Source organism: Nannobrachium achirus (genome assembly GCF_963921795.1).
Source record: "Nannobrachium achirus genome assembly, chromosome: 17".
Lineage (NCBI taxonomy): Eukaryota > Metazoa > Chordata > Actinopteri > Myctophiformes > Myctophidae > Nannobrachium > Nannobrachium achirus.
In genome coordinates this window covers 26,298,146-26,323,145 of record NC_137824.1, presented here as the reverse complement: position 1 = coordinate 26,323,145, position 25,000 = coordinate 26,298,146, and the positions used below count along the sequence as shown (strand labels likewise).

General features: G+C 44.4%; 3 protein-coding genes across 4 annotated transcripts in view; 1 reads left to right on the top strand and 2 right to left on the bottom strand.

The window, feature by feature from the left end:
- Positions 1 to 24,455, top strand: part of trpt1 (tRNA phosphotransferase 1) — a 218,002-nt gene extending 193,547 nt beyond the window's left edge. For both annotated transcript variants that reach the window (XM_080746363.1, XM_080746362.1), the window contains exon 9: positions 24,367 to 24,455. The gene's annotated coding sequence lies outside the window, so the exon portion shown is untranslated. The remainder of the gene's footprint in view (positions 1 to 24,366) is intronic.
- LOC308302148 (phospholipase A and acyltransferase 3-like) overlaps positions 1 to 25,000 on the bottom strand; it is a 273,125-nt gene that overhangs the window by 157,395 nt on the left and 90,730 nt on the right. The window lies entirely within an intron of this gene.
- The window catches only part of ccdc88b (coiled-coil domain containing 88B), a gene marked incomplete at its 5' end in the record, with an annotated part of 50,263 nt that overhangs the window by 7,610 nt on the left and 17,653 nt on the right, over positions 1 to 25,000 (bottom strand). The window contains 13 exons of the mRNA XM_080746646.1: positions 655 to 798; positions 1,880 to 2,157; positions 2,696 to 2,857; positions 3,712 to 4,098; positions 4,529 to 4,688; positions 6,477 to 6,817; positions 9,271 to 9,450; positions 9,830 to 10,570; positions 11,442 to 11,510; positions 13,009 to 13,127; positions 14,597 to 14,762; positions 20,031 to 20,177; positions 23,602 to 23,760. Coding sequence (XP_080602772.1) covers positions 655 to 798; positions 1,880 to 2,157; positions 2,696 to 2,857; positions 3,712 to 4,098; positions 4,529 to 4,688; positions 6,477 to 6,817; positions 9,271 to 9,450; positions 9,830 to 10,570; positions 11,442 to 11,510; positions 13,009 to 13,127; positions 14,597 to 14,762; positions 20,031 to 20,177; positions 23,602 to 23,760 — 3,053 coding nt within the window. The remainder of the gene's footprint in view (positions 1 to 654; positions 799 to 1,879; positions 2,158 to 2,695; positions 2,858 to 3,711; positions 4,099 to 4,528; positions 4,689 to 6,476; positions 6,818 to 9,270; positions 9,451 to 9,829; positions 10,571 to 11,441; positions 11,511 to 13,008; positions 13,128 to 14,596; positions 14,763 to 20,030; positions 20,178 to 23,601; positions 23,761 to 25,000) is intronic.

Sequence of the window (25,000 nt, the reverse complement as noted above, 5' to 3'; positions counted from 1 at the left end):
TAAATCTACCATTCATTATTGAGTGCACAAGTGCTACAGTTTTTGACAATACATTTAGCATTTCTTTGTAAACACTTTAGTTTTTCTTCTAGACTTCCAACTCCCTGCATGTATTTTCCTCACTATGCCCTATAGTAGGCTTTATATTTAATTGTCTGTTAATGTCAGTAACTTTATCCATTTCTTTCACTTTTCCATTATTAAAAACATGGCACAACATAAAGGCAATAAAGGCTCATGTCAACAGCAAACAATTAATTATCGTGAATAACTACTCAATTGCATTGCTGAGAACATTTGCACTCCTCTGGTGTACCTTAACATGTATTGTGTGCTTAACAGTAACAGTGACATGATGGAATGACTGCAGTATAGTTCAGAAAAGCTTAGTCTGACTCTGCATCTGTAGCAAAGCTGAACTCTCAAACAGTTTTTAGTTTAGTCCCAACAGCAAACAATCCTGAAAAAAAAATGCACGCAAACAGATGATTTCATGGATTATATGCATTAATGCCTCTGCTCTCTCCCACATACGAATGGATATGACTGCAGGGAGATGAGCGGAGAAGAGGAAGGGACCAACTCCCCCCCACAGAGTTAGAAATGAGCAGAGCGCTGCCATTTTTACACTGAGTGAGTGGGCAGCAAAATTACCTCTCATTCTCCTCTCTCGCTCTTTCCAACTCCCGTTGTCTCTCCATCCTCCCCTGAGCCTCAGCCTCCAGCTTATCTCTCTCCATCTTCATCTCTCGCTCTTTCTCCTCCACTTGGGCTTTGCCGTTCAGAAGCTCCTTGTACCTTGTGATTAGACACAATTAGATACAAGAAGTTCATTTAACTCTGAAAGTGTCTCACACTGTGTGCAGTTTCAAATGGGTATGATTTTTCTGAATTAAAGCCCTACCTCATCATACGAGAGTGTTGCACAAAAGTAGTGAAAATAGCAGATCACTATTTTAAATCGTTTTAAAAATGATAACAAAAAAGGAAGGTTTTGGACATACTGTACAAGGTTTCCACCCGGCAACGACGATATAAATATTATTAACCACTTAAACCCTATACAGTATTGACCTGAGTATTGACCTATAGACCCACTAAGGGGCTATTAGGCTAGGCTCCCTCCTTTTTTCCATCTACACCAAAGATAGACGATTTACAAGCTCACAATGTGTTGTGTTGCGATTTGCTGTGATGTGTTGCGAGCTTGTAGATTGGCTATTTTGCTGAATGTTCTCCCCCGAATAGAGATGCAAGGGTTTGACGTGCAAATACTTAGACGCACAGTATATGCAAGTCTCCTGTGTGTATATTCTAACTATTCATTTACCGAATGTCTGTCTGTCGGCAATAAAAGAGATCCAGACAGACAGAGATAAGAGATCTCCATATAATGTTTGGGCACGAAAGGGACACAGACAGACAGACAGACGGATACTACAGATATTGCACAGCTGGACGTCAATGGTGACTATTCTGCCCAACGGGCACCGGTCTAGTGTGAATTGTATTTACTGGTGTACTGTATTGCCTGTTCGGAGCGTGCCAGTTCATACTGCGAACATTTGTAACTCACATTTTGCTTCTGGGGGGTCCCTGGAACTAAATTTGAGATGGGGGTCCGTGGCCAAATACATATCATTTTGGAGGTCCGTCCTTCACATGAAAAAGTTTGAGCCCCACTGACATATCGCGGCACGTGAGCTTTTTTTCAATAGTTAAATCACAAAACGTAATAATGCGTTCCCAGTCTAAATGGGTAAAACCCCCTCCCCCCCATGAAGAACATTCATGGGGGGCCCGCAGTGAATCCTTGTACCCGGCCAGGGCCCAGAATTTGGTGCAACACCCCTGCATGTGTGTGTGTGTGTGTGTGCACCTGGCTTCCAGCTCTCGGTACTGTCCCTCCATTGTTCGACTGTTGCTCCGTAACTGAGAGTGTTTCTCGAGCAGCTCCTCCAGCTCGGCCTCCTGGCGTTGCTGCAGCGCCGCCATTCGCTCGTGGTCCCGCCTCAGCGCCTCCATCCTGCCCGCCGATTCGTCCCGCTCCCGCACCCACACTTTGGACTCCGCCTCCAACGTGGCACACCTGGCCTCGCTCTCGCTGCAACGGGCCAGCGCTGATGCATGCTGGGAGTTCAATGTTGCTTGCTCCACCTGTGTGCGTGCGTGCGTGCGTGCGTGCGTGCGTGCGTGCGTGTGTGTGTGTGTGTGTGTGTGTGGGTGGGCGTGCGTGTGCGTTTGTGCATGCATGAAGGTATGAGGTTAAATTAAAGGTCATGCGAGAGAGATGAGAGAGATCCACATTTTGGCAGGTAGGTGTTATAGTCTTAAAGTGATAAGGTTGTGAGAACTTAAGATGTGACCTGAATTTTAACAATTCTGGCAGAGAGAAAATCTCCAGGGTGAGGGTAAGTTTTTGTTTTATTCTTTAAGATTATTTTGGGGAAATGTTATGCTTTATTTATAGAAGAGTGAAGAGAGACCAAGGGCAGAGAGAGGGGAGGACAGAGTTGGACTTGAACTCGAACTTGAACTTGAGTCCTCAAAGCTGTGCATATCACAAGGTCACAACGCAACATGAGGCATTGTGAGCTTGTAGATCTGCTAATCTTTTGGGGAACAAGGTGTATCTCTCTTTGTTTGTTTTTTTGCTCTACCAGCCTCTCTGTCTCTGTGTGCGCGTGTGGTTTACCTGCAGCTGGGTGTTGAGTGTTTGCAGCCGGGTGCACGAGTCCTGCAGGCTGAGGGAGTGACGTTGCACCGCCTCCAGCTGCTCCCTGAGGTGGTCGCACGCCTCCTGGGACTGAGACAACCGGGACTTCAGGGCCTCTCGCTCCGCTATCAGCACTGCATTCTGGGAGGGCGTTGTGGGAGAGGCAGCAGCAAGGCAGATAGAGAGCGAGAAGATAGGACTGGGTGATGAATAAATCAAACTGGAGGACGTGTTTGTACAAAACTTATCTTACAGTAGCAATCGCAGTGTTTTCTCCAATATGACTTGTCCCACTGCACAGTACAAGTGTTAATGTAACTGTAGTGTAAAGATTGACCCACTGTGCAGTGAAAAACCCTAGCGCTAACCTCGGAGGTGTTAGAAACACGTTATGCTTCTACTGAACAACACATAAAGATAGACCCCCCGAACCATGGTGATAGTGTTAATATATGCTCTACCGACTGCTACTGCTATACTTCAGCACACATAGCTTTCAGCAACAAACTCGTACCCCTTTGAGGCACCCAGGGAATGAATCCCCTGACCTTGACACTGACTGGGTGTTCCATGCTCTATTGATCGAACTACACACAATCGCAATGAGAAATAAAAACGTCCTGGAAGAACGAGAGAGCTTGTATGTGTGTCTATGCCAGTGGTGTATCGCTATACTGTATGTGCACAGAGAGAGAGGAAGAGGGGGTAAAGGAGATAAGGGGGATTAACAGTAACCAGATTGACATAAAAAGTGATGAGCTGAGATAAAGAGCGTTCTGAAAATAGAGTTACTCCTGGGAGGGGGCTAGACTAGAATGACTTTGTCGTCACAAATCCCTGCAGCAAGAATTTCAACATTATATAGATTATCTCTCTTGTCCAACAGTTATACAACTTCCTCAAACCACAATTGCACTCACAGAGAGTAATACGGACATACTGCAGTGTAGACACATGCACCCAGTAAAAGATGGGGATGCAAACACATACAGTACCTCTCTCTCCAGCTCGATCAACCTCTCGCTCAAAAACCTGTCTGCCTCCACCGTGGAGTCGTTAGGGGCCATGGAAAGGTCACAGCCTTTGCCATCTTCCAGAGGTGGAGCTAGGACTGGCGTCCCCAGAGTTTGTGTCTGAGCCGGCGAGTGTGCTTGAGTTGAGCGCTCCAAAACGGGTCCACGATCCACCTCTATGGAACTTCTCCTTTTGTTTTCTGATTGGCTTTCCTTCAGGGACTGGAGGATGGTCTCGATTCTCGCCTGAGATGAGTTGAGAGAGTCATTGGCCCTCGTTAGCTCAGCCTCCCTTTTTTCCGCTTCCTGTTTCAGATGCGCAACTTCATTGGACAGCTCCTGAGATAGCTCCTTCCCACTGGATAAGTCCTGATAAGAGATACCGTATATATATTATGTGAGACAGCAACCAGTCAAATGGTTCAAATTGAGGACCCCCTCGAAAACAAGTTGCTGCAACTCAGGGGGCTTTTCCTCTAGTGAAATTTCAAAATAAATACAATAAATCTGTATATTTCTAAATAATCTGTACATTCATTATTATTATTTTGTTTTTGTGACCACAAAGAAGTTATTTCGACCAAGCCGTTTCAAAGTTACAAAGCTTTTCTTTGTATGCATGCGCACACACGCGCGCACACACACACACACACACACACACGCACACACACACACGCGCGCACGCACGCACGCACACACACACACACACACACACACACACACACACACACACACACACACACACACACACACACACACACACACACACACACACACACACACACACACACACACACACCTGGGACAGTGAGCTGATCTTGGCCTGTGCATCTGTGTTTAATGTCTCCAGCTGCTGCTTGTCCTCCTCCAGACATTGTAATTGAATTCTGAGCTCCTTCTCCAGGTCCTGCAGTCGAGCACAGAGCTCCTTGGACTGTGACAGCTCCTGACAGGCGTGCCTACACACCAGCAACAAGTCCGAAATGAGACAGACGGTTTGAATGAGGTTGTAACGTGACGTACTGTATGTTGAAGAGACTGAAGACTAATTAATTTATTCTGTGGCTGTGGAAAGCACTCCTGAGGATGAATGGTAGATGACACATATTTTAAGTGTGTCTATGTGCTTGTGCCTGTTTAGGCTAATATATGCGTTCGGGTCTGCATATATGCAGGGAGGGACGCACATTTTGCCATGTGTATATTTATGCGAGTGGATATTCAGTGTGTGTGTATAAGTGGGCAGATGTGTGGATAAGTGTGCACGTGTGCCTATTCATGAGCGCACAACTAGGCGAATATATGCATGTTTGCATATCGTCACTGTCCGGCAGAAACCTTGTATCTCCAAGTTTCACATTTGTTTTTTTGGCAAATTAAAGCCCTGCCTCATCATATAAGACTGTTGCACAAAACTAGTGATTTTTTTCACTAGCAGATCTACAAGCACACAACGCCTCGCACCGCGAGGCGGGTGCGAGGCGTTGTGTGCTTGTAGATCGGCTATTTTCACTAGTATAAATCATTTTTGCAGCATAGCTCAGGGGTAGAGAAACCGTTATTAGAGCACGAAGGGTTCCCGAAGGGTTCCCAGTTCGAATCTGGGCTCCCCCTGAGATAATGTCGAAGAGTCCTTGAGCAAGACTCTGAACCCCTAATTGCTCCCGGTGAGTAGATTGGTGCCTTGCATGGTTTCCTCCGCCACCGGTGTATGAATGTGTGCGTGAATGGGTGAATGTAATGCACAATCTATGTAAAGTGCTTTGGATAAAAGCGCTATATAAAATAATGCACCATTTACCATTTAATACCAGTAAGACTCCCTAATCGGGAGATAAGCAACCGTAGGTGGCTTATCTCCACAAATAGGGCAAAAAATTGTTTTTCCCAAATCTTCCTGATCCATGTTGATGACATGAGTGTAGACATGCTGTGTAGTGATATTCGTGATTTTAGGGCAAAAACTGTAGGAGCAGTGTCCAAAAATGTGTTTTAAAAATCGGCCTGAAGGTGGCGCTAGAATAGGGCCATGTGAGAAATGAGGGGTGGGGTCTCCGCGTTGCCTTGGCGGACGAATAGGTACCGGCCCCGGCTCTCCCGGACGCTCCTAGCCCGAGTTACGGCATTTTATGTGCGCTGCAGTGGCAGGGGGTCCTCCACTGGGGGCGCCACCACTTTTGCATCCGTTCTGGAGCACCAGGAGTCGGTGGTCCCCGGGAATTCCCCGCGAGCAGCCCCGTTGGGGTGGTCATTTGGTCATTTTTGCACATTTGGTCATTGTTTACATCTGGGGGTCCCCCAGGGACCTGGGGGTCCCTGGGGCTCCGGGGGTCCTTGGAGGTTGTAGTTTGGCAGGCAAGGAGTGTGTGTGTAAAATCTGGCATGGATCGGGTCAACAGGTGCGGAGATATAAGCAGGGAAAAAGTGTGACGTGTGACGTGTGAGCACATTTGGTCATTTTTTACATCTGGGGGTCCCCCTGGGGCTCCGGGGGTCCTTGGAGGTTGTAGTTTGGCAGTCAAGGAGTGTGTGTGCAAAATTTGGCATGGATGGGGGCAACGGTTGTGGAGATATGAGCAGGGCAAAAGTGTGACGGACTCACTGACTGACGCACAGACAGCCCGTGGAGGTTTTGGTAGTAAATGCGACCTACGGTCGCAATGATAAACACAAAACGAACGGTTTTGGACATACAAGGTTTCCTCCCTGCCAACAGCGATATATATTGTATGAGTGAATGGATGCACCTGTGTTGGGTGTCCAGGCTCCGTGCTCTCTGGTTGCTGTGCTCCAGGGCCGTGGTGGTGCTCTCCAGCTGCTGCCTCAGCCTGGCCGCCTCCCTGTCCCTCTGCCTGCCTTCCTTCCGCTGGCCCTCCAGGTCGGACTGACACGTCTCCTTCTCCTGCTCCAGCCGCGAGGCCTCCAGCAGCGCCTGGTCCCGTCCCCGGGCCAGAGACTGGACCTCCAAGGTGACTTCGCGGAGCTCCGCCTCCAACTCCTCCTCCCGCCGCCGACAGGTGTCCAGACTCCGACCCTGGCGCTCCAGCTCCGCCTTGAGGGCCTGGTTGGTCAGCTCCAGTTGGTCAACCTGAGAGAGGAGGTATAGGAGGGGAGGGCTGTCACGATCGCGATGAAACTTTACTTGGCGATTAATTGTCACACGATTAATTGTGGTTAGTGATTCAATTGTGTTTTCCCATTGAACATTGGAACATGCACAAGATATTTAAAAATGTTATACTCAAAATGTGCTAAATAATAGAGGAAACAAATAACATAACGGGTCGCATCGCGATAAAATGTTTGAAGATGTATGAACATTTTTCAACATGGAAACGATTATGCAAAATAAGTGCGATTATCTCAAATAACTGCAATTAGGCAATTACAGTAAGTAATATTGTGAAAGGCCTAAAAGGACGAGGAGTTAAAGCAAGGGTATAGTCTGGCAGATGAATTCTCGTTTTCTGCTCAGATTTCTAGAATATACAGTATGAATTCCCAAGAATATACAACAATTATGGGATTTTAACAAGAGGAGTTCCATGAATCATAAGTTACTTGGTAAATAGTTTACAGAACTGTGGTGTAAAAATAACACCACACATTGCTGTACATACCATACCACCATGGCTGTGATTAACTTGTGGCACGAGGCCACAGGCTGAGTGCTGAAGATAATCACAGCCATTGTTATCATCCAGGTTACAGTGTAACAGTCTGATGAATGTCACCGCTCCCCATCACCAAAATGACAGAATGAGAATGAAACACCAAAAGCATCCTATGAGCTTTTCTTTGTGTGTGTGTGTGTGCGTGCGTGCGCGTGTGTTCGTGCGTGCGTGCGTGTGTCCTCTAATCCAATTTAAGCTTATCTGTCATTGTCTTGTTTCCAGCTCAATATTGGGTTTGGGGAGAAATAATAATAATAATTCAGTCTGAGACAGCTTGAATCCTGCCTTTCACATCAGGCTGTCAAACCTACGCACAGAAACTCCTGTTTCTCCCAGCAATTAAATAAATACATGTCAAATATGAAGATGGATATGAAGATGTTGACCAGAATGACAGCACATTAGAGAGACATCCGTTAATTGCAAATCACTGGTTTAATCCTTACAAACAGGTAAGGAATCCATCAAAACCATCTGTCTAGTCAGATGTCAGTGCACCAATGAAGCCCCGTGTTCACTTTTCACACATCCTCGTGCTGTAGTTTCTGCGGATAAAAACTGTCAGCTAACTGCTTAGTGTAACATGTCAATTAAACCCTTACCCATTGAGGCAGAAAATGATGGTGTAGTCGGCTTACATCAGCATTGAGTTGGTCAGTTTGCTATGATCCCCCCCCCCACACACACACACACACAGTCTTTTTTATTTTTTTTGTCTGGTTAACCCTCTATGATTTCACAGGCCGAACAGTCTCGCAGAGTCATTCGAACGGCATATTCTTGTTATGCATGTATAATTTAAGAAAACATTTGAAAACAACATGGAAGTAACACCAACAACACCAGAGAAAGACGAAATAACAGCCCAAAAAATATTGAAAGAAGACATAACACTTCCAGTAGGACTTGTTATCGCTACTGCACCAAGGGAGCAGGTGCGTCACATCCGCTTTATCCCACACTCATCATAAGACTTCCGTTGCCCCAGACTGTATGACGGGAGCATTTGTAAATCGCGGGAGTCAACAGTCTGGCCACACGAGACTACAGGCCGAATGACCAAGTCAGAGCCTCACTAAAGACATGCATGAGGAGGTATGCAGTAAGTGATACACAAAGAGGGCTCCTCCGTCCCTGTCTTGACACGTGGGTCCTGTCAATGAGGAAAAAACTGTCTTGTTAAGCCTCTATCAGAGTCCAGGGTGAAGAGCTATTCACTTCACTGCGTTGTAGTTTCCTAGCTATCATCTAGGCTTTGTTATGTATTGTTAGGTGATAGCTAGAAAACTACACTAAGTGAATAGCTCTTCACCCTGGACTCTAATAGAGGTTGTTCTCTGTGGATACTAATTGGAATACCTAATTTATGGAGGATCAAACATACGCATGCATAATTACAGATCCAGGAATACTAATTGAGGGCAAGGATATAGCAAACACAGAGGTACTTCAAAGCTACTTTAGGGAGCATATTGTCACATCTTTCTGTGTAGTACTGTTTCCCAAACAGTGGGTCGGGACCCGGATACATTTTCATCCTACATTTAGTTTTTTGATTATTATTAGCTTATTTAAAAATATTTGTTCTAATTCCCCCAAAATTCCCAATTTTTCACAAGTTAAAAACTAATTCCAATGTGTTTTTCAAAAGACTTCCATTAAAAAATCATTTAAAAATTAATGACAGAGGGAAAAAAAGCTTTTTAAGAAGTAGTGAAAATAGCAGATCTACAAGCTCACAGTAGATCAGCTATTTTCACTAGTTTGGGTCCCAGGGAGACATAAACGTATATTTTGGGTCTCGAACTAAAAAGTTTGGGAACCACTGTACCACTGTATGCATGTGCGTGCGTGTGTTACTTCCAACCTTGCGCTGGGCTATGCGGAGACTATCCACAGAGCTGCGTAGGGTGTCCCTGTCCCTCTCCAGCGCGGCTCTCTCTCCCTCCAGGGTGGCGATGACCGTGGCCTGCATCCTGTGGAGTTCCGCTTGGCTTCGCAGGCGGCAGAGCTCCTCCTCCATCTCCAGACTGTCCGACTGAAGAACCTATAAACGAAAGGTCGATAAAAGGAGAGAAACATTGTTCTCGGTGGTGGGCAGGCAATGTGGCAGTATGTGTCTGTGTGCCTGCATTCCAAATAGACATGCCAGGCTTCAGCGCAAAACGCTGTTGTTAGGCAAGAGTTGACGTCAGCACAAATTGACATTGTAAAGCTAAGGTCTCTGGTGTGTGTGACATCAGACCTGAGCTCGATCAGCAAGAGAGAGAGAGAGAGAGACAGAAGGAGATAGGTGACATCAGACCAGCTGCTTGATTCAACCATGCATCAATCCAATGAATATCCACACATTCATCCATCCATCCATCCATCCATCCATCTGTTCATTTATCCACCCCTACCTTCATCCACCCATCCATCCATACCTCTATCTGCCTGCGGGCTTCTCCCAGGTTCTCTGTGGTCTTCCTCAGCCTATGTAGCTCTGCCTCCAGGACCACCAACCTCTGCTCAGCCTCCCAGGCTTTCTTGCTCTGCTCTGCCAGTTTGGAGCGCAGCTCCTGGGCCACCAAGGCGTGCCTGTCGGCCTCCTCCCGGGCCTGCTGGAGCTGAGCCATCACAAGCTCCATGTCGGGACCACGCGGTGAACATCCATGTTGGTCTACGTCTGTCTCCGCTGTGTCCTCTTCCTTGCTTTCTATCTGCTTTGTTGGAGGAAGCTGGATCTCTAAAACTGCTGTTTGGGGTTCAGACACTGTTGCCTCTTCTTTCCTCAATTCAGCCTCCCTTTCCTTCATTTTCTCTCTTTCTTTGTCTTTCTGCCCTCCCTCCGCCTCTCCCCTGTTTTTTGGTTCGGATACCCTCGATACCCTTGATGCCCCACTGTCTCCCTCCAGATGGAGAACCTCTTCCCCAACTCCTGCTTCTCTCAACGTCCTGGAGATCTCTCCTCCTCTCTCTCTCTCCACTACAGTGCTCCTCACCGTCCCTTCCCCTTCTCCCCGGGAGGATTCTGAGCCTTGGACTCCTCTCTCACCGTACTCCTCTTCTCCTTCTCCACCCTTCTTCCCTTCTTTTCTCCTCTCCACCGCGAGGAGTTGCAGTTTGGTTGTCAGCAGTTCTACGTGTTGTTTCAAGGTGATGTTTTCATTCTTCATGTTTTGGTACTGATGAGACGAGGGAGATGGGAAAAATAGTGAGAGGGAGTTGATAAATGGATGGAAAATGTGCTATGAATCTTTTATGCTTCATAAAATACTGAATGTTAGCCCTATTCTCACATTTCACATTTCCCTGCTTTTTTCCCCTTTCAAAATGCACTGAATCTGAATGCCCCAAAGGGATGAGCTTATGTTATGCAGTGCATTGTGAGCACCAAGATGAAATTTAAGAGTGAAAAAAGATTAAACGAAGATACTGTAAACCTAAATCAATCATTTTGCAAGCTTGACAAAGTAAAATGCTACAATTGTTCAATTTGGTGTATATATATATATATATATATATATATATATATATATATATATATATATATATAATAAACTGCTACTAAAAGTAATTTCTTCAACAATATTTTGGAACTCAAAGTTGAATAAGAAATGAAGTTTGTAGACATAAATCTGTGGATTCCCTCAACACATTTCCAATGTTTTATTTACCATAGGGTTGTTATGGCAAGGCTCTCTAGGGTTTGTCTGTGTGTCTACAGCTAATCTCGCAATCCGCTGGACTGATCAACACGACATTTCTTTTGCACATTTTTTCACATAATGTGTTTGATATTCTTTTTAATATTTAACAATTTTATAATTGGGCTCTGATAAGCAGTAAGGGTTAGGGGTTAAGTGACTTGCTCAAGGACACTTTGACACGCAACCAGGAGTTGCAGGGAATCAAACCTTCCAATTCCAAGACGGCTGCTTTACCTCCTGACCACTGCTGCCCTTATTGAGCAGTGGCAGTTAACTGGTCTGAACAGCTTGCAATCTAATTTCAGGTCCAGAAACCCCCCTCTCAAGTAGGATCTCTTCAGCTTACCTCTCTGAGGGTGTTCTGATGCTGTTTCTCCAGGTACGCTTGTTCTTCCTTCATGTCAGGTGAATCGGCCTGCAGTGAAAGGTAATGGCCAATCAGACATCCCCTGCAACTGTTGGAGCCTATGTTAACGGACAACTTTGTTTTTTTACAACAAGGGTTCATATTACAGATAGGCATTAGAGAGAAGAAAAGATGAGTGTGTTTTAATTTACATCTTTCTATCGTTTTAGTGATTTTAACGATTTTGATTCGCATGCATGCCCCCAGGTTGGGGGAATTCATGCAAGTGGCTAAATATGTGTTTTTAGACACAATAAGCCCATTCCCAAGAATCAAGATGCACCGCAATCTTTCATGGGAAGATGTGACTGGCTGGTGTAAATAGTAACAAAGAAATTGACGGCTTATAGTGTCTAGAAAGACATATTTAGCCACTTGTACGCATGCCCCCACCCACCGAAATCAAAATACTCAAATTGCTAAAACACTAGAAAGCAGTAAATGAAAATATTTTAACACTCATATTTTCTTTTCTCTAATTACATTTTAAATTTGTCTTTTAATGTTTCATGACAACTTGGAAACTAGATGTCTTACTCAAGTTTCTAGGTTGACATGAGAGAAGCCTACAGTCTACTACAAGAACCTGTGACGATCTACTTGATGTAAATGTAATAATAACTAAGTCTACTGGTGTTCTGAATATTAATGACTAATCATCAGACCGAGACATGATGATAATAAATAAAAATACAGTACACCAAAGAACCACAGCCAGAGCTAGCAAGAGATCTCGGAGGCCTGTGACGGCACGTTGACTGACTCATCGATGAACCCTCGCTGAGTCATTGCTCCTTCCTCTTCCATTTTTACATCACACCCTGTTAACCCATTTAGGCCTAGAATTATTGAATGCTTTAACCAGTGAAAAATAGCAGATATACAAGCTCACAGCGCGGCACCGAGTGCCGCGCTGTGAGCTTGTAGATCTGCTATTTTTGAAAAATCGTGAAAATTTGAATTTTGATCCGATTCTATAAGTGTCTTTTGAATCCTTCTAAGATTTTTTGAAAAACCTATGTTTCTATGTCAGCAATATGGCTAGCCATCATCAAAGAAAAGGTCCTTTTCACTTAGCTGGAGCTCAGTTAGTTTGTTCTTGAGAGACTACTATGTCATACTTTTCATGTGAAGGACCCCCAAAATTATATTTATTTGGCCACGGACACCCATCTCAAAATATTTAGTTCCAGGGCAGGGACCACCCAGAAGCAAAATTTGAGTTACAAACGTTCGCTTTGAAAATACATATATTCAAATATTTGCACACATTTTCACGACTTTTTCAAAAAAATAGCAGATATACAAGCTCGCAGCGCGGCACTCGGTGCCGCGCTGTGAGCTTGTATATCTGCTATTTTTCACTGGTTAAAGCATTCAATAATTCTAGGCCTTTAAACCAGGTGACCCCTCCCCTGGCTCCCCAGCCCCCCGTAACCCTTCAACCTGCGTGATAAATAGTTATGGATCAGTTCCGCGGGCCTGGCCTCTGTATGTGAACTCTGACCTCCCGCTGGGCCTGCTGCAGCTCCTCCAGACACCTCTTCAGCTCCGCGTTCTCCTGCTCGGCTCCCAGCAGCCTCAGTGTGGACGCCTCGCCCACCTCCACGCTCCACGGCTTCAGATCTGAGGAGGAGACAGACAGCCAGGGGACGGAGGGAGAAGGAAGGGAAGGGGAGAGTAACGAAGAAGATGGGGGAGTAGTAAGGGAAAGTTAGCCTATTGCTACATCAATCTGGGAACTAAATCTAAATCACTAGCTTTCTTCACAAATGTGTTCATAAAGGTGTCTACTATCACCTCTGAACTTTGTCAAACCCAACTCCCTTGACATACTTTGTGGGAGCCAATAAAAGTTATTGGGTATCCCGAGGGCCTGGGATTAAAGGGGAAAAAATAAATAATGGCCAATATGAACGTATGAGGTGTGTCATTTGGGTGTTTTGGGGCTGCTGAATCCATTCCAACCATTAGTTCTCAGTTAAAATGACTCATTGGCCATAAAATAGGCCACAGCTACTTTTGTCTGTCCATGAGACATATAATACTGGCAATAAAAAAAGTTGGAGTAGGGTTTGAATTCATGAAAACTATTCAAGATCAGGTGGGTAAGCACACATCATGACACACAGGATAACATGATACAATCTGACAAGGAACACTCAAACACAGGGTTTAAAACAGGGACTAACAGGACACAGGTGAACTCGAATGACATGATTGGCTAAGCCTTAGCCAATTAGGCCTTTTTTATGGCCAAGGAGTCATTTTTACTGATAACTAATGGTTGGAATGGATTCAGCAGCACAACAATACCCTAATTACACACCTCATACGTTCATATTGGCCATTTTTTATTTTTCCCCCTTTAATCCCAGGCCCTGGGTATCCCGATACCCCCAACTTTGATTGGCTCCCACAAAGTATGTCAAGGGAGTTGGGTTTGACAAAGTTCAGAGGTGATAGTAGACACCTTTATGAACACATTTGTGAAGAAAGCTAGTGATTTAGATTTAGTTCCCAGATTGATGTAGCAATAGGCTAACTTTCCCTTACTAGAGAGAGAGAGAATACCAGTAGAGTCGCCGGAATGAAACTCGCCGGGAAACGGCCGGGGGGGTGCGTTCGGAAATGCACACTGGGTGGTGCAACAGTGCGCTTTTTCAGTCTGAACTCTGAAGTTGAACTTTCTGAAAAGCAGCAGTTGCTAACCTAATGTTGCTATTGATGTTTATAAACTAGGGTGCTGCTTTTCAGAAAGTTTACCTTCAGAGTTCAGACTGAAAAAGCGCACCGCTGCCCCACCCGGTGTGCATTTCCGAACGCACGCCCCCATTTCCCGGCGAGCTTCATTCCGGCGACTCTACCGGTTACCGAGAGCAGAAAGGATAGAGGGATAAAGAGGGTGATGTGAGGCGTGGGGAGGAAAATAAATAAAAGGAGACGGCGTACGCGAGAGAGAACGAGAAAATGGATAGATGAAAAGATTTGCCCCGTTATGTTGACTGTAGGCAGTCTGACTTCAAACATGTGTCCTCTTATCAGTTAATTAAAACACGTTAAATGACATGGGGCAATCGAGAACGTGTGCTAACCAATCATTTCGGTCAACTCTTCGTCTGACTCGATTTCCGACTGGTGGAAATGGTGATGGACCATTGTGATTGGTGCAGAAGTGCGGCGGCTCTGCCTGAGGTCCGCCTCCAGACTCATGTTCATTTCCAGCAGCTCATCAACCCTTTGCCTCTCTGTGTCTCGCTCCTATGAACACACACACACACACACACACACACACACACACACACACACACACACACACACACACACACACACACATAAAACACACCATAAAACAATTATACAAGCACATACACATCACTACTCATAGAAACTATCTGTTGAATACTCTAATATAACTGGCACATAATTGGAAATCTTTTGGTTAGGGACACGAGGAGCTGATTGTAAAATATATTTACAAATGTGCCCATGGCCTAGTCACATGACCAGGAAGTAGTTAGTTAGGAAGTGGTATAGGTGAGACATTTTGACTGTGTAGCACGTGATGGTGTTGATCTCCCTCTCGTGCAGGGTGAAGGAGAACTCATGGTAGGCCAAAGTTCAGCCTTGTGTAGCAATAGCCTTGTTTAATGCTATGCTTTCTTGTATGGCTAATGCTACTGCTGTCCTTTGCTTGGTTTAGGCTTTCTTTGTTTATGCACATTGATGTTTGCCATGATTCTAGCACTTTAATTTGTGTCAAACATCATCTCAAATGCAGTTTTTCAACCCTAAATACAGTTTTTTTTGATGATTCTAGAGCTACAACACCAACCATTGACAGCCCATAATGCCAGACAGAAAAGTCTTATCTCTTATCTGATTGTATTAAACGGTATTAAACTCACCAACATTCAGCTGTACTGAATGCTTGAATTGTCCACTTTCTATCTGCCAAGTGTTTGTTTCATAAAAATCAACCGCAGACATGTTATGAGCTACTTTCTGCCAATACATTCTGTGCAGGTGATTATTTTTATTCATATTGCACAATGCCCAATGCAGGAGCAGGAGGCAGCAGAGTTTAATGTTGTTTAATACAATCAGATACGACTTTTCTGTTTAGATGAACAGGCTGTCAATGTTTGAGGTTGCAACTCTAGATTCAACATATTAAAAAAAGAAATCTAGAGTTGCAAGTTGCGGCTTTGTCTGTTTCCTTAAAGGGACCAGTCCAGACACTTTTTCCACTTGTTTTAACCTTTTTGGTTTGTTGCTGTTTATTTCTGTTATTCATTTGAGGTGCATTTTATGCTGTATTGATGGTGATTCGTTTTAATGCGTTTGCTCTCCTCTTTGTGTTGCAGTGTGACTCTGTTTGTGGCCGGGTTGCCCGGATACACACATACAGTCTCCTTTCTGTCTCCTTCCTGCACTGTGGTTTTAGTGGTGGGTATGTTAATCCCTGCATGGTTTTGTATTGAATATTTTAGATTGCATGTTGTTTGGTGCCAGGCCTGTCTTTCCCCATTAGTCGTTCGGTAGTACCATATGCATGGGCCGACCTGCCCTTTCTTAGCCAGAGTAGAATATCTTGTATTTTGTCATTTCGTCAAGGTAATCTTGCCTTACTGACCTTATGCCATGTTATTTAACTATTAGAATTATTTTATACTGTTGTTACTTTCTATTTACAAGTAATAAAGTGTGTCCTATTTTTGTTAGTGTTCCTGTTTAGGGAAGAAATAGTTCATGTTGTCATTCTAAGGGTTCAGGGGTTCCGAGGGGTGGACATGGTGTATTCAGGCATATTGTTATTACCAGTTACTATAGAAACAAAGCAGTTTTGCATATTTTTTACTTTTAGATCATCTTTTTCATATACCAATTGAAATTAAGATATGAATAAGAAGTGAATAAGACTCTGCACTACCATGATTAACTGATGCAACTTATGTTACTTACATGCTATTTCCTGCTACCTCCCTAGTCTTGCCAAGAGACTTGCATCACTCAGCTGATCAACCCTTTGACCCTCTGTGTCTCACTCCAATGAACACGTACACACACTAAGCAGTATGATTTTCATGACATACAAATGCATGCACACAAACAACATGGTCTACACTAGCAGTAACTTGCAACTCTAGATTTTTTTTTTTAATATATTGATTCTAGAGTTGCAACACCAACCATTGACAGCTCATAGATCCAAATAGAAAAGTCCTATCTGATTGTATTAAACGATATTAAACTCACCAACATTGCAGCTGTACTGAAACCTTGAATTATCCTATCTGCAAAGTGTTTGTTTCATAATAATCCATCATAGATATGTTATGAGCTAATTTCTGTCAATACAGTCTATGCAGATAATAGTTTTTCTAATCACTCAACGGTCCTGCGTACCACCTGTTTCGAAATTGCACAATGCAGGAGGCAGCAGGACGTTTCGTTATTGAAAACGAGCACTTCCTAACCTCAACACTTAGAAAAATAATTACCTGCACAGAATTTATTGACAGAAAGTCAATACAGTCAAATCTCACAACACGGGTGGATTTTTATGAAACAAACACTTTGCAGATAGCAAAGAGGATAATTCAAGCTTTCCGTACAGCTGCAATGTTGGAGTCATAAATACAATCAGATAAAACTTTTCTATTTGGATTTTTGGGCTGTCACTGGTTGGTGTTGCAACTCTTCAACATATTAAAAAAAGAAATAGAGTTGCAAGTTGAGGCTAAGTCTACCCATCACTATGTATCCAAACTTATCTGTTGAATACTGTGCAGTAACTGGCTAGCATGTGGATATTTAATTGACCATGTGCCTCTGGCAGTTTAACTCACAATGTCTACCTCTTAATAGATTTGCCCATACATATTCAATTATATCGAACACCCACACACACTTAAACATAAGCAAACACACAGTGTTCATAAACACAGACACATAAACATGACATGGACACACACACGCGCGCGCGCGCGCGCGCGCGCAGGGGCGTCAATTGGGTATGGCAGGGGTATGCAGCTGCATACAATTAAAATAACTACAAATGCAAAATTTAACAAGGTATTATAATTATATTCTCCACACTTTTATTCTCCCCATCTTGACAGAATAGTATATTCCCAGGTTCCGCAGGTCAGCTGCACAGGTGCAATTCATTATTGTTAATTGTGGCACGTTTATTATACTAGAAGCTGGGCCGCCCTTCGGGCGGCCCAGCGTCTAGTCGGCGACCTGGCCAACTCGGAACAACGTAAATAGGGAATGAATGCCCCGCCCTTTAATGCAAACCCCATTATACCTGTTGTCATAGGACCCGTTTTGACCATCTGTTTGCCTGTGTCCATTTATGCCCATATATGGAGATATCTGTTATCTGTCTGTCTGTCAGCGTCCATTTTATGTCCATATATGGAGATCACTGCAGATATAGTTCTGGGTCCATTTTATGCCCATATATGCCCATATATGGAGATATCTGTCTATTTGCGTCCATTTCACGCCCATATATGGAGATCTCTGAATCTGTCTGTCTGTGTCCCTTTATGCCCGTATATGGAGATCTTTGTGATTCTGCGTAAATTTTATGCCCATATATGCCATTTGCGTCCATTTTATGCCCATTTATGGAGATCTCTGTATCCGTCTGTCTGTGTGTCTGTCTGTGTCCCTTTATGCCGTATGAGATCTCTGAATCTGTCTGTCTGTGTCCCTTTATCCATTTTATGCCCATATATGGGGGCATTCATTTTATGCCCATATATGGAGAACGCGCGTGCCCGTGGGACGAACGGTTCTCATATGGGGGCATTCATTTTATGCCCATATATGGAGAACGCGCGTGCCCGTGGGACGAACGGTTCTCGAGATACGCGGATTACCTACATACATACACACTCACAGAGATTTTTTGTTGACTCATGTGGCGTACGTCTGCCCATATATGCCCATATATGGAGATATCTGTCTATTTGCGTCCATTTCACGCCCATATATGGAGATCTCTGAATCTGTCTGTCTGTGTCCCTTTATCCATTTTATGCCCATATATGGGGGCATTCATTTTATGCCCATATATGGAGAACGCGCGTGCCCGTGGGACGGAACGCGCGTGCCCGTGGGACGAACGGTTCTCGGAGATCTCTGAATCTGTCTGTCTGTGTCCCTTTATCCATTTTATGCCCATATATGGGGGCATTCATTTTATGCCCATATATGGAGAACGCGCGTGCCCGTGGGACGGAACGCGCGTGCCCGTGGGACGAACGGTTCTCATATGGGGGCATTCATTTTATGCCCATATGGAGAACGCGCGTGCCCGTGGGACGAACGGTTCTCGAGATACGTGGATTACCTACATACATACACACTCACAGAGATTTTTTGTTGACTCATGTGGCGTACGTGATGTCAGAGCCTTTTATGAAGTGATGTCACAATGAGTCAGAGCTTTCGCCGATTTCCTCAGAAACAGCCTGATGTCAACAATCAACCCCGCATAAGGAGATTCCGAACGTTTCGCGCCGGTTTGGGAAAACCGCGCGTCGGGTCGGGTCGAGACCCGGCACTGCACTCCGTGCCGTGGCCATATATGGGGGCATTCATTTTATGCCCATATATGGAGAACGCGCGTGCCCGTGGGACGGAACGCGCGTGCCCGTGGGACGAACGGTTCTCGGAGATCTCTGAATCTGTCTGTCTGTGTCCCTTTATCCATTTTATGCCCATATATGGGGGCATTCATTTTATGCCCATATATGGAGAACGCGCGTGCCCGTGGGACGGAACGCGCGTGCCCGTGGGACGAACGGTTCTCATATGGGGGCAATGGGGCATTCATTTTATGCCCATATGGAGAACGCGCGTGCCCGTGGGACGAACGGTTCTCGAGATACGTGGATTACCTACATACATACACACACACTCACAGAGATTTTTTGTTGACTCATGTGGCGTACGTGATGTCAGAGCCTTTTATGAAGTGATGTCACAATGAGTCAGAGCTTTCGCCGATTTCCTCAGAAACAGCCTGATGTCAACAATCAACCCCGCATAAGGAGATTCCAAACGTTTCGCGCCGGTTGAAAACCGCGCGTCGGGTCGGGTCGAGACCCGGCACTGCACTCCGTGCCGCGGCGGGGAACGCGCGTGCCGAATCTGAAGCCGGTGGGACGAACGGTTCTCGAGATACGCGGATTACAAACACACACACACACACGCAGAGACTTCTCGCATTTATAGATAGATTATGCCAAGTTTAGCCGCACTTGAACAACTGTTCCAGACTGCCATATCCAGCCCAAGAAACCATAGAACTTTTTGGGGGAAAAAATAGAATGTACTTCTTAAAATAAATGTATCATGCCAGTTGCTATGGTATGGCAACATGACCGCACGCGTGCAAGACACCAGGGGGTCATACCTTAGCCTTAGCTTTTTCTGAACTGACGCCACTGCGCGCGCGCACACACACACAGACACAAGCGTGCCGTGCACACACACTCCTTCACCAACCGCTTCCACGTCTATAATTCCCTGGCGCAGCAGGAGGTTGTCCCTCTCCAGCTCTCGTAGGGAGGAGCAGCGGGCTCGGGCGTCCGTCAGCTGCTCCTCCAGGAGGGCTTTGGTCTCCTGCAGTGCCGCGCACAGCTGCTGCTGCTCCTGCAGGGGGCGCCACATGCAGAAAGAGAATGTGTGGGTTTTACAGAGGATGATCCTATTCACGGCCCGCCCACGCACGCGCACTCAGCAAATTTCTCAGCAACTTCCTGGTGCTGACGTCAGCTTTGAAGGGTAAAGTAACACAGAAATTGCTGGACTTGAAGCCAACAAATCATTATTTCGAAAAGTAAATTATAACGCTTTGTGCCTTTTACTATCTTGTGTTATTGATCATGCTAGCCGTATTTTATACTGTACTATTCGGAAATTGCTGTGTTAACTCTATGGGCTTTTAGTAAGGTTTTCCCCTTCAACCGTGACGTCAGCGCCAGGAAGTTGCGTAACGTGAATTCGGTCAATTGAAGGGACTCCCTCTTTACCAGGTGTTTTGCCTTGATTGCGTGTAAACGCTTGGGCATTAACGACTTTTTGCAAGTCGACACGACTCAGTAAAAAGTTGAGTTGAATGTTGTTTAATTTCGACTTTTCGACTTTCCCTGGTGGGAGTCGACTTGTGTAATGAAGTCGACTGAGTCGAATTTTTGGTTAATGCCCTGCCCTACTTCACTAAACTATGCCTAAACCTAATCCTAACCCTAACCTCACAGAAACAATAAGTTCAAAACCCTGTCCGCCTGGGCGAACCACCTGGGAAAGAGGTTCACCCGATTATGATGTCAAGGCCGCAGTCAGTCTAAGACAGTTGCTGTCTTGTCTTGTCTTGGATTGTCTGCAAACGCTACACATACCAAATTATTTTTTACAAACTGTCCTCCACCTCTCATTGATTGGTGTTGTCAGCTGGTGTAGCGCTGCATTTGAATGAGAAACTGGCACTCAGAGTCAGCCGTCAATGGCACATTGACAGCACATTGACAAGGAACCCCAATTTAAACAAGCCCAAAAGCTTGTCGTAATGTTTATCTTTTTAGTAGACCTTTTATCAGTGAACTGTACTGTCCTGTACCTTTTCCTATGCAAACTTCTAATAAAGTATTCAATCAATCAATCAATCAATTGGAAATCTCAATAGGGACATAGTACTGTAGCTGATTTAAATGTTTTATTTCTCATAGAATCCCACAATTATATACTTATGAAACAAAGTTGTTTTGTCATTTTATTTTAGATTGTTGCATGCCATGCCCTTATAAAAAATAAGGGCATGGTAAGTAATAAGACATAAGACACACTACCATGATTAATGCTAATGCAACATATGTGGCTTGCAAGCCAACATTTTATGTGCAAAACCTCCCTATTTTGTATTGAGCTGAGCTAGTGGTACTTCATACATTGCATTGCATCACTCATTTATCTTCCCTGCACCTTGCCACAACCCTTGTAGCCTCCTTGAGCTTTCAAATATAGACAGTCGACAACTTAAGCATCACCAGGCAATATGGTAATTGGCACAAACAATGCAAGCACGCCAGCACATCTTTGAAACACGTCTTTTGTTCTGAACTCACTCTCAACTAAGGTCAAACACTGTGCTAGTGGTGATAAGGCAATTGGTAAAATAGAAAACTCTGCACCTCCACATTGAAATGCCAGCAGTGACTGCTTCTTTTCCCCAGATTATTTAACAACAGTTTTTAGTTTTTTTGTTTGTTTGTATCCCATTTAGTCTATTTAGCATCCACTTCGAGCATGCTAAATAGACATTCATTCACACTTGCAAATACTAACAATGACAAAATATATACGTATATCTATGCGATAAAATCTATATGTAATTTCTGTTTTTATTCTTTGTAATATGTTGTTGAGTTGAGTTTTTACTACTAGGATTTGTATTCAAGTGTTTATCTCTAGACTAGTTTGTTCTGAATGTTCTTCGGATTTTTAATATGCAACAGATAATCAAACTAGAAGCAGTGCTCTTCCGAGCACAGGTCTCCACCAGGCAAACTTTGGAAGCTAATATTAGCCAATCAGGATGGCATATGAAATATCAGACGGATCGGACTTGATCACATGACTATAGAGATACTGTGTACCGATTTGCGTGATTTTTGGATAAAATCTCAAGGAGTAATATCCAAAAATGTGTTTTACATAAGTCGGCCCAAAGGTGGCGCTATAAAAGGCTTATGTGAAAAATGCAGGGCAAAGGTTTATCCTTAGCTTCTAGGGAGTGTGCTTGCAAAGTTTGAAACTGATCGGTGGAGTTATAGGTAAAACCACAAATCGGCCTGTTATAGCGCCACCATGAGGCTGAAAAAAAAAATAAAAAAAATAAGTGGCATTTCTTCCTCGGCCTAGTGGGAACGTGTGTGCGCGATTTCATGATAATCGCACTTTGCGTTTGTGATTTGAGGCATTTTGTTCAAAACGGCTCGACCCTACAAACTTTGGAAGCCAATCTTAGCCAATCAGGATGGAATATGCTAAATCGGACAGATCCGTGTCGATCACATGACTGTTGAGATACTGCCTACCGATTTGTATGATTTTTGGACAAAATCTGTAAGAGTAGTGCACAGAAATGTGTTTTGCGAACATCGGCCACTAGGTGGCGCTAGAAAAGGCCCATTTAAAAAATTTAGGTCAGAGGTTCTAGATTGGCATCCAGGGAATTTGTGTGCTCACTTTGGCAGCGATCGGGCCAACGGCGACTGAGATTAGGTGCTCACAAACTGCGAGGATGCACGGACGGACGGACGGACGGACGCACGGACGGACGGAGGGGAAAACATACTCTCCCCCATGCCTTTGGCTGGTGGAGACAATAAACATTGTAAGTATGCAAACCCAGTCTCTAATTCAATGCCAATGTTGCAGCTGTAAATATTCATGGATTCACACACAAATATACTTCTGGCTTCTGGTACAACTATAGATTGAAACACTCATGTTCAGGAAAATATACATTTTGAATTAGTAATTCAAACAGGTGGTGGTATGAATGGAATCATTGGTAACACTTGCTCTGATTTCCTTGCATTATAAACATATGGCATTATAATCAGCTCATAACCCTGTATAATCATAGTTATAGGTACTGATAAGGCTTAATAAGCATTATTATCATAATCATAACACATTATAAAGCATATTATAATGTAAGTATCAAATATTATAATAATACTTCATAATTGCTACCCAATTGGTTTAAACTTATGTTTTTGTTTGTTTTCTCATGCCAATAAAGCTCCTTTGAATTGAGTTGAAATTGATTAAATGCAGCTGGCAGTGGTATGCTGTATGTGAGTTTGTGACAATCTCAGGGTAACTGGCCGCATTGGTTCTGTTCTTATATCTAATGAGGCTACCCTTTTTATTTTGTTAAAATGTGTGTGAGCATCAGTGCGTGTGTGTGTGTGTGTGTGTGTGTGTGTGTGTGTGTGTGTGTGTGTGTGTGTGTGTGTGTGTGTGTGTGTGTGTGTGGTTGTGTGTGTGTGTACTGTACAGATCATACCTTAAGCTGTGTGCGTGTGAGCTCCAGGCTGCGCAGTCTGTGTTTACAGCTCTGAAGTTCGGTCTGCAATTGCTCGGCACGACCTGCTCGCTCACGGACACAGTCCAACTCATCTCGCAGTGCTCGCATGCCACGCGCCTCCGCCTGCAGAGAGCGATTCTACACACACACACACGCACGCACACACACACACACACACACACACACACACACACACACACACACACACACACACACACACACACACGGAGATCAGAACATTTGGTCCCATTTATAAACTCCAGGGTTCCCACGGTCAAGAAATTCCTGGAAATATTTTGAAATTAGAAAAATATTTTTCCAGTACTGGAAAAGTTTTGGAATTGATCAAGGGTCCTGGAAGGTCCTGGAAAAAATAGCCACTTATTGTCTTTTGGTTTATTGTATTTGGTTATTATTTTGTTAATACCTCTGAAATGACGAATTAAACATTGGACAAATTGTCAAATATTAGAGGCAGAAATTGTGAAAATAGCCGATCTACATGCTCACAACGCCTCGCAGAGGCGTTGTGAGCATGTAGATCTGCTATTTTCACAATAAAACCATGTTATACAAAATTCCTCAACTCTTAGTGCTCATCAGTGTGGGGGTCCCCAGTTCAAATATGATTATTTCAGGGATCACGGCCTGAAAAGGTTGAGAACCACTGCCATACACTACCTGTCTTTGGGCATTGCGCATAGGAGTAAGCGACTCGTTATTGAGCTGAATTATTGTTACTAGCCCTTACCCGTTCAACGATATGAGCTCCAAATTGATGTGCAGTGTGTGGGTTATGGGATGTGCACTGTGCACACAGTATATGAGGGATGGAAAGTAACTTTAACTGGTGCTTGCATGATGTAGGAGCATCAATGTAAGAAACCCGTTTCCTTTAATGGCTACAGAGATACTGTCCCCCCCCCCCCCAGCCCGCCCGCCCACCCGCCTGCACACACACCCGCCCGCCTGCCTGCACACACACACACACACACTCCCCCCGTGTGTGTGTGTGTATGTGTGTGTGTGTGTGTGTGTGTGGGTTTGTGTGTGATTGTGCATGGCCTGAACAACAGCGCCCCTCCCTTAACATGTGTGGTCACAAAAGGTACTGTAGGCTAAATAGATATAGATACACCATAAAAATGCAAATATACAGCATACGATTTGCGAAAGTGACAAACGGGCTTCACAGTTATGTCAGGTGTGTTCATATGCTTATGGTGATGCGATTTCAGATCAATTGCTCCAGCCACTGATGAGAAACGCAGTTTCAGACAGACAGACAGACACTCAGACAGACAGACAGACAGACAGACAGACAGACAGACAGACAGACATTCCGAAAATTATATGTTAGATATAGTCCTGGAAATCG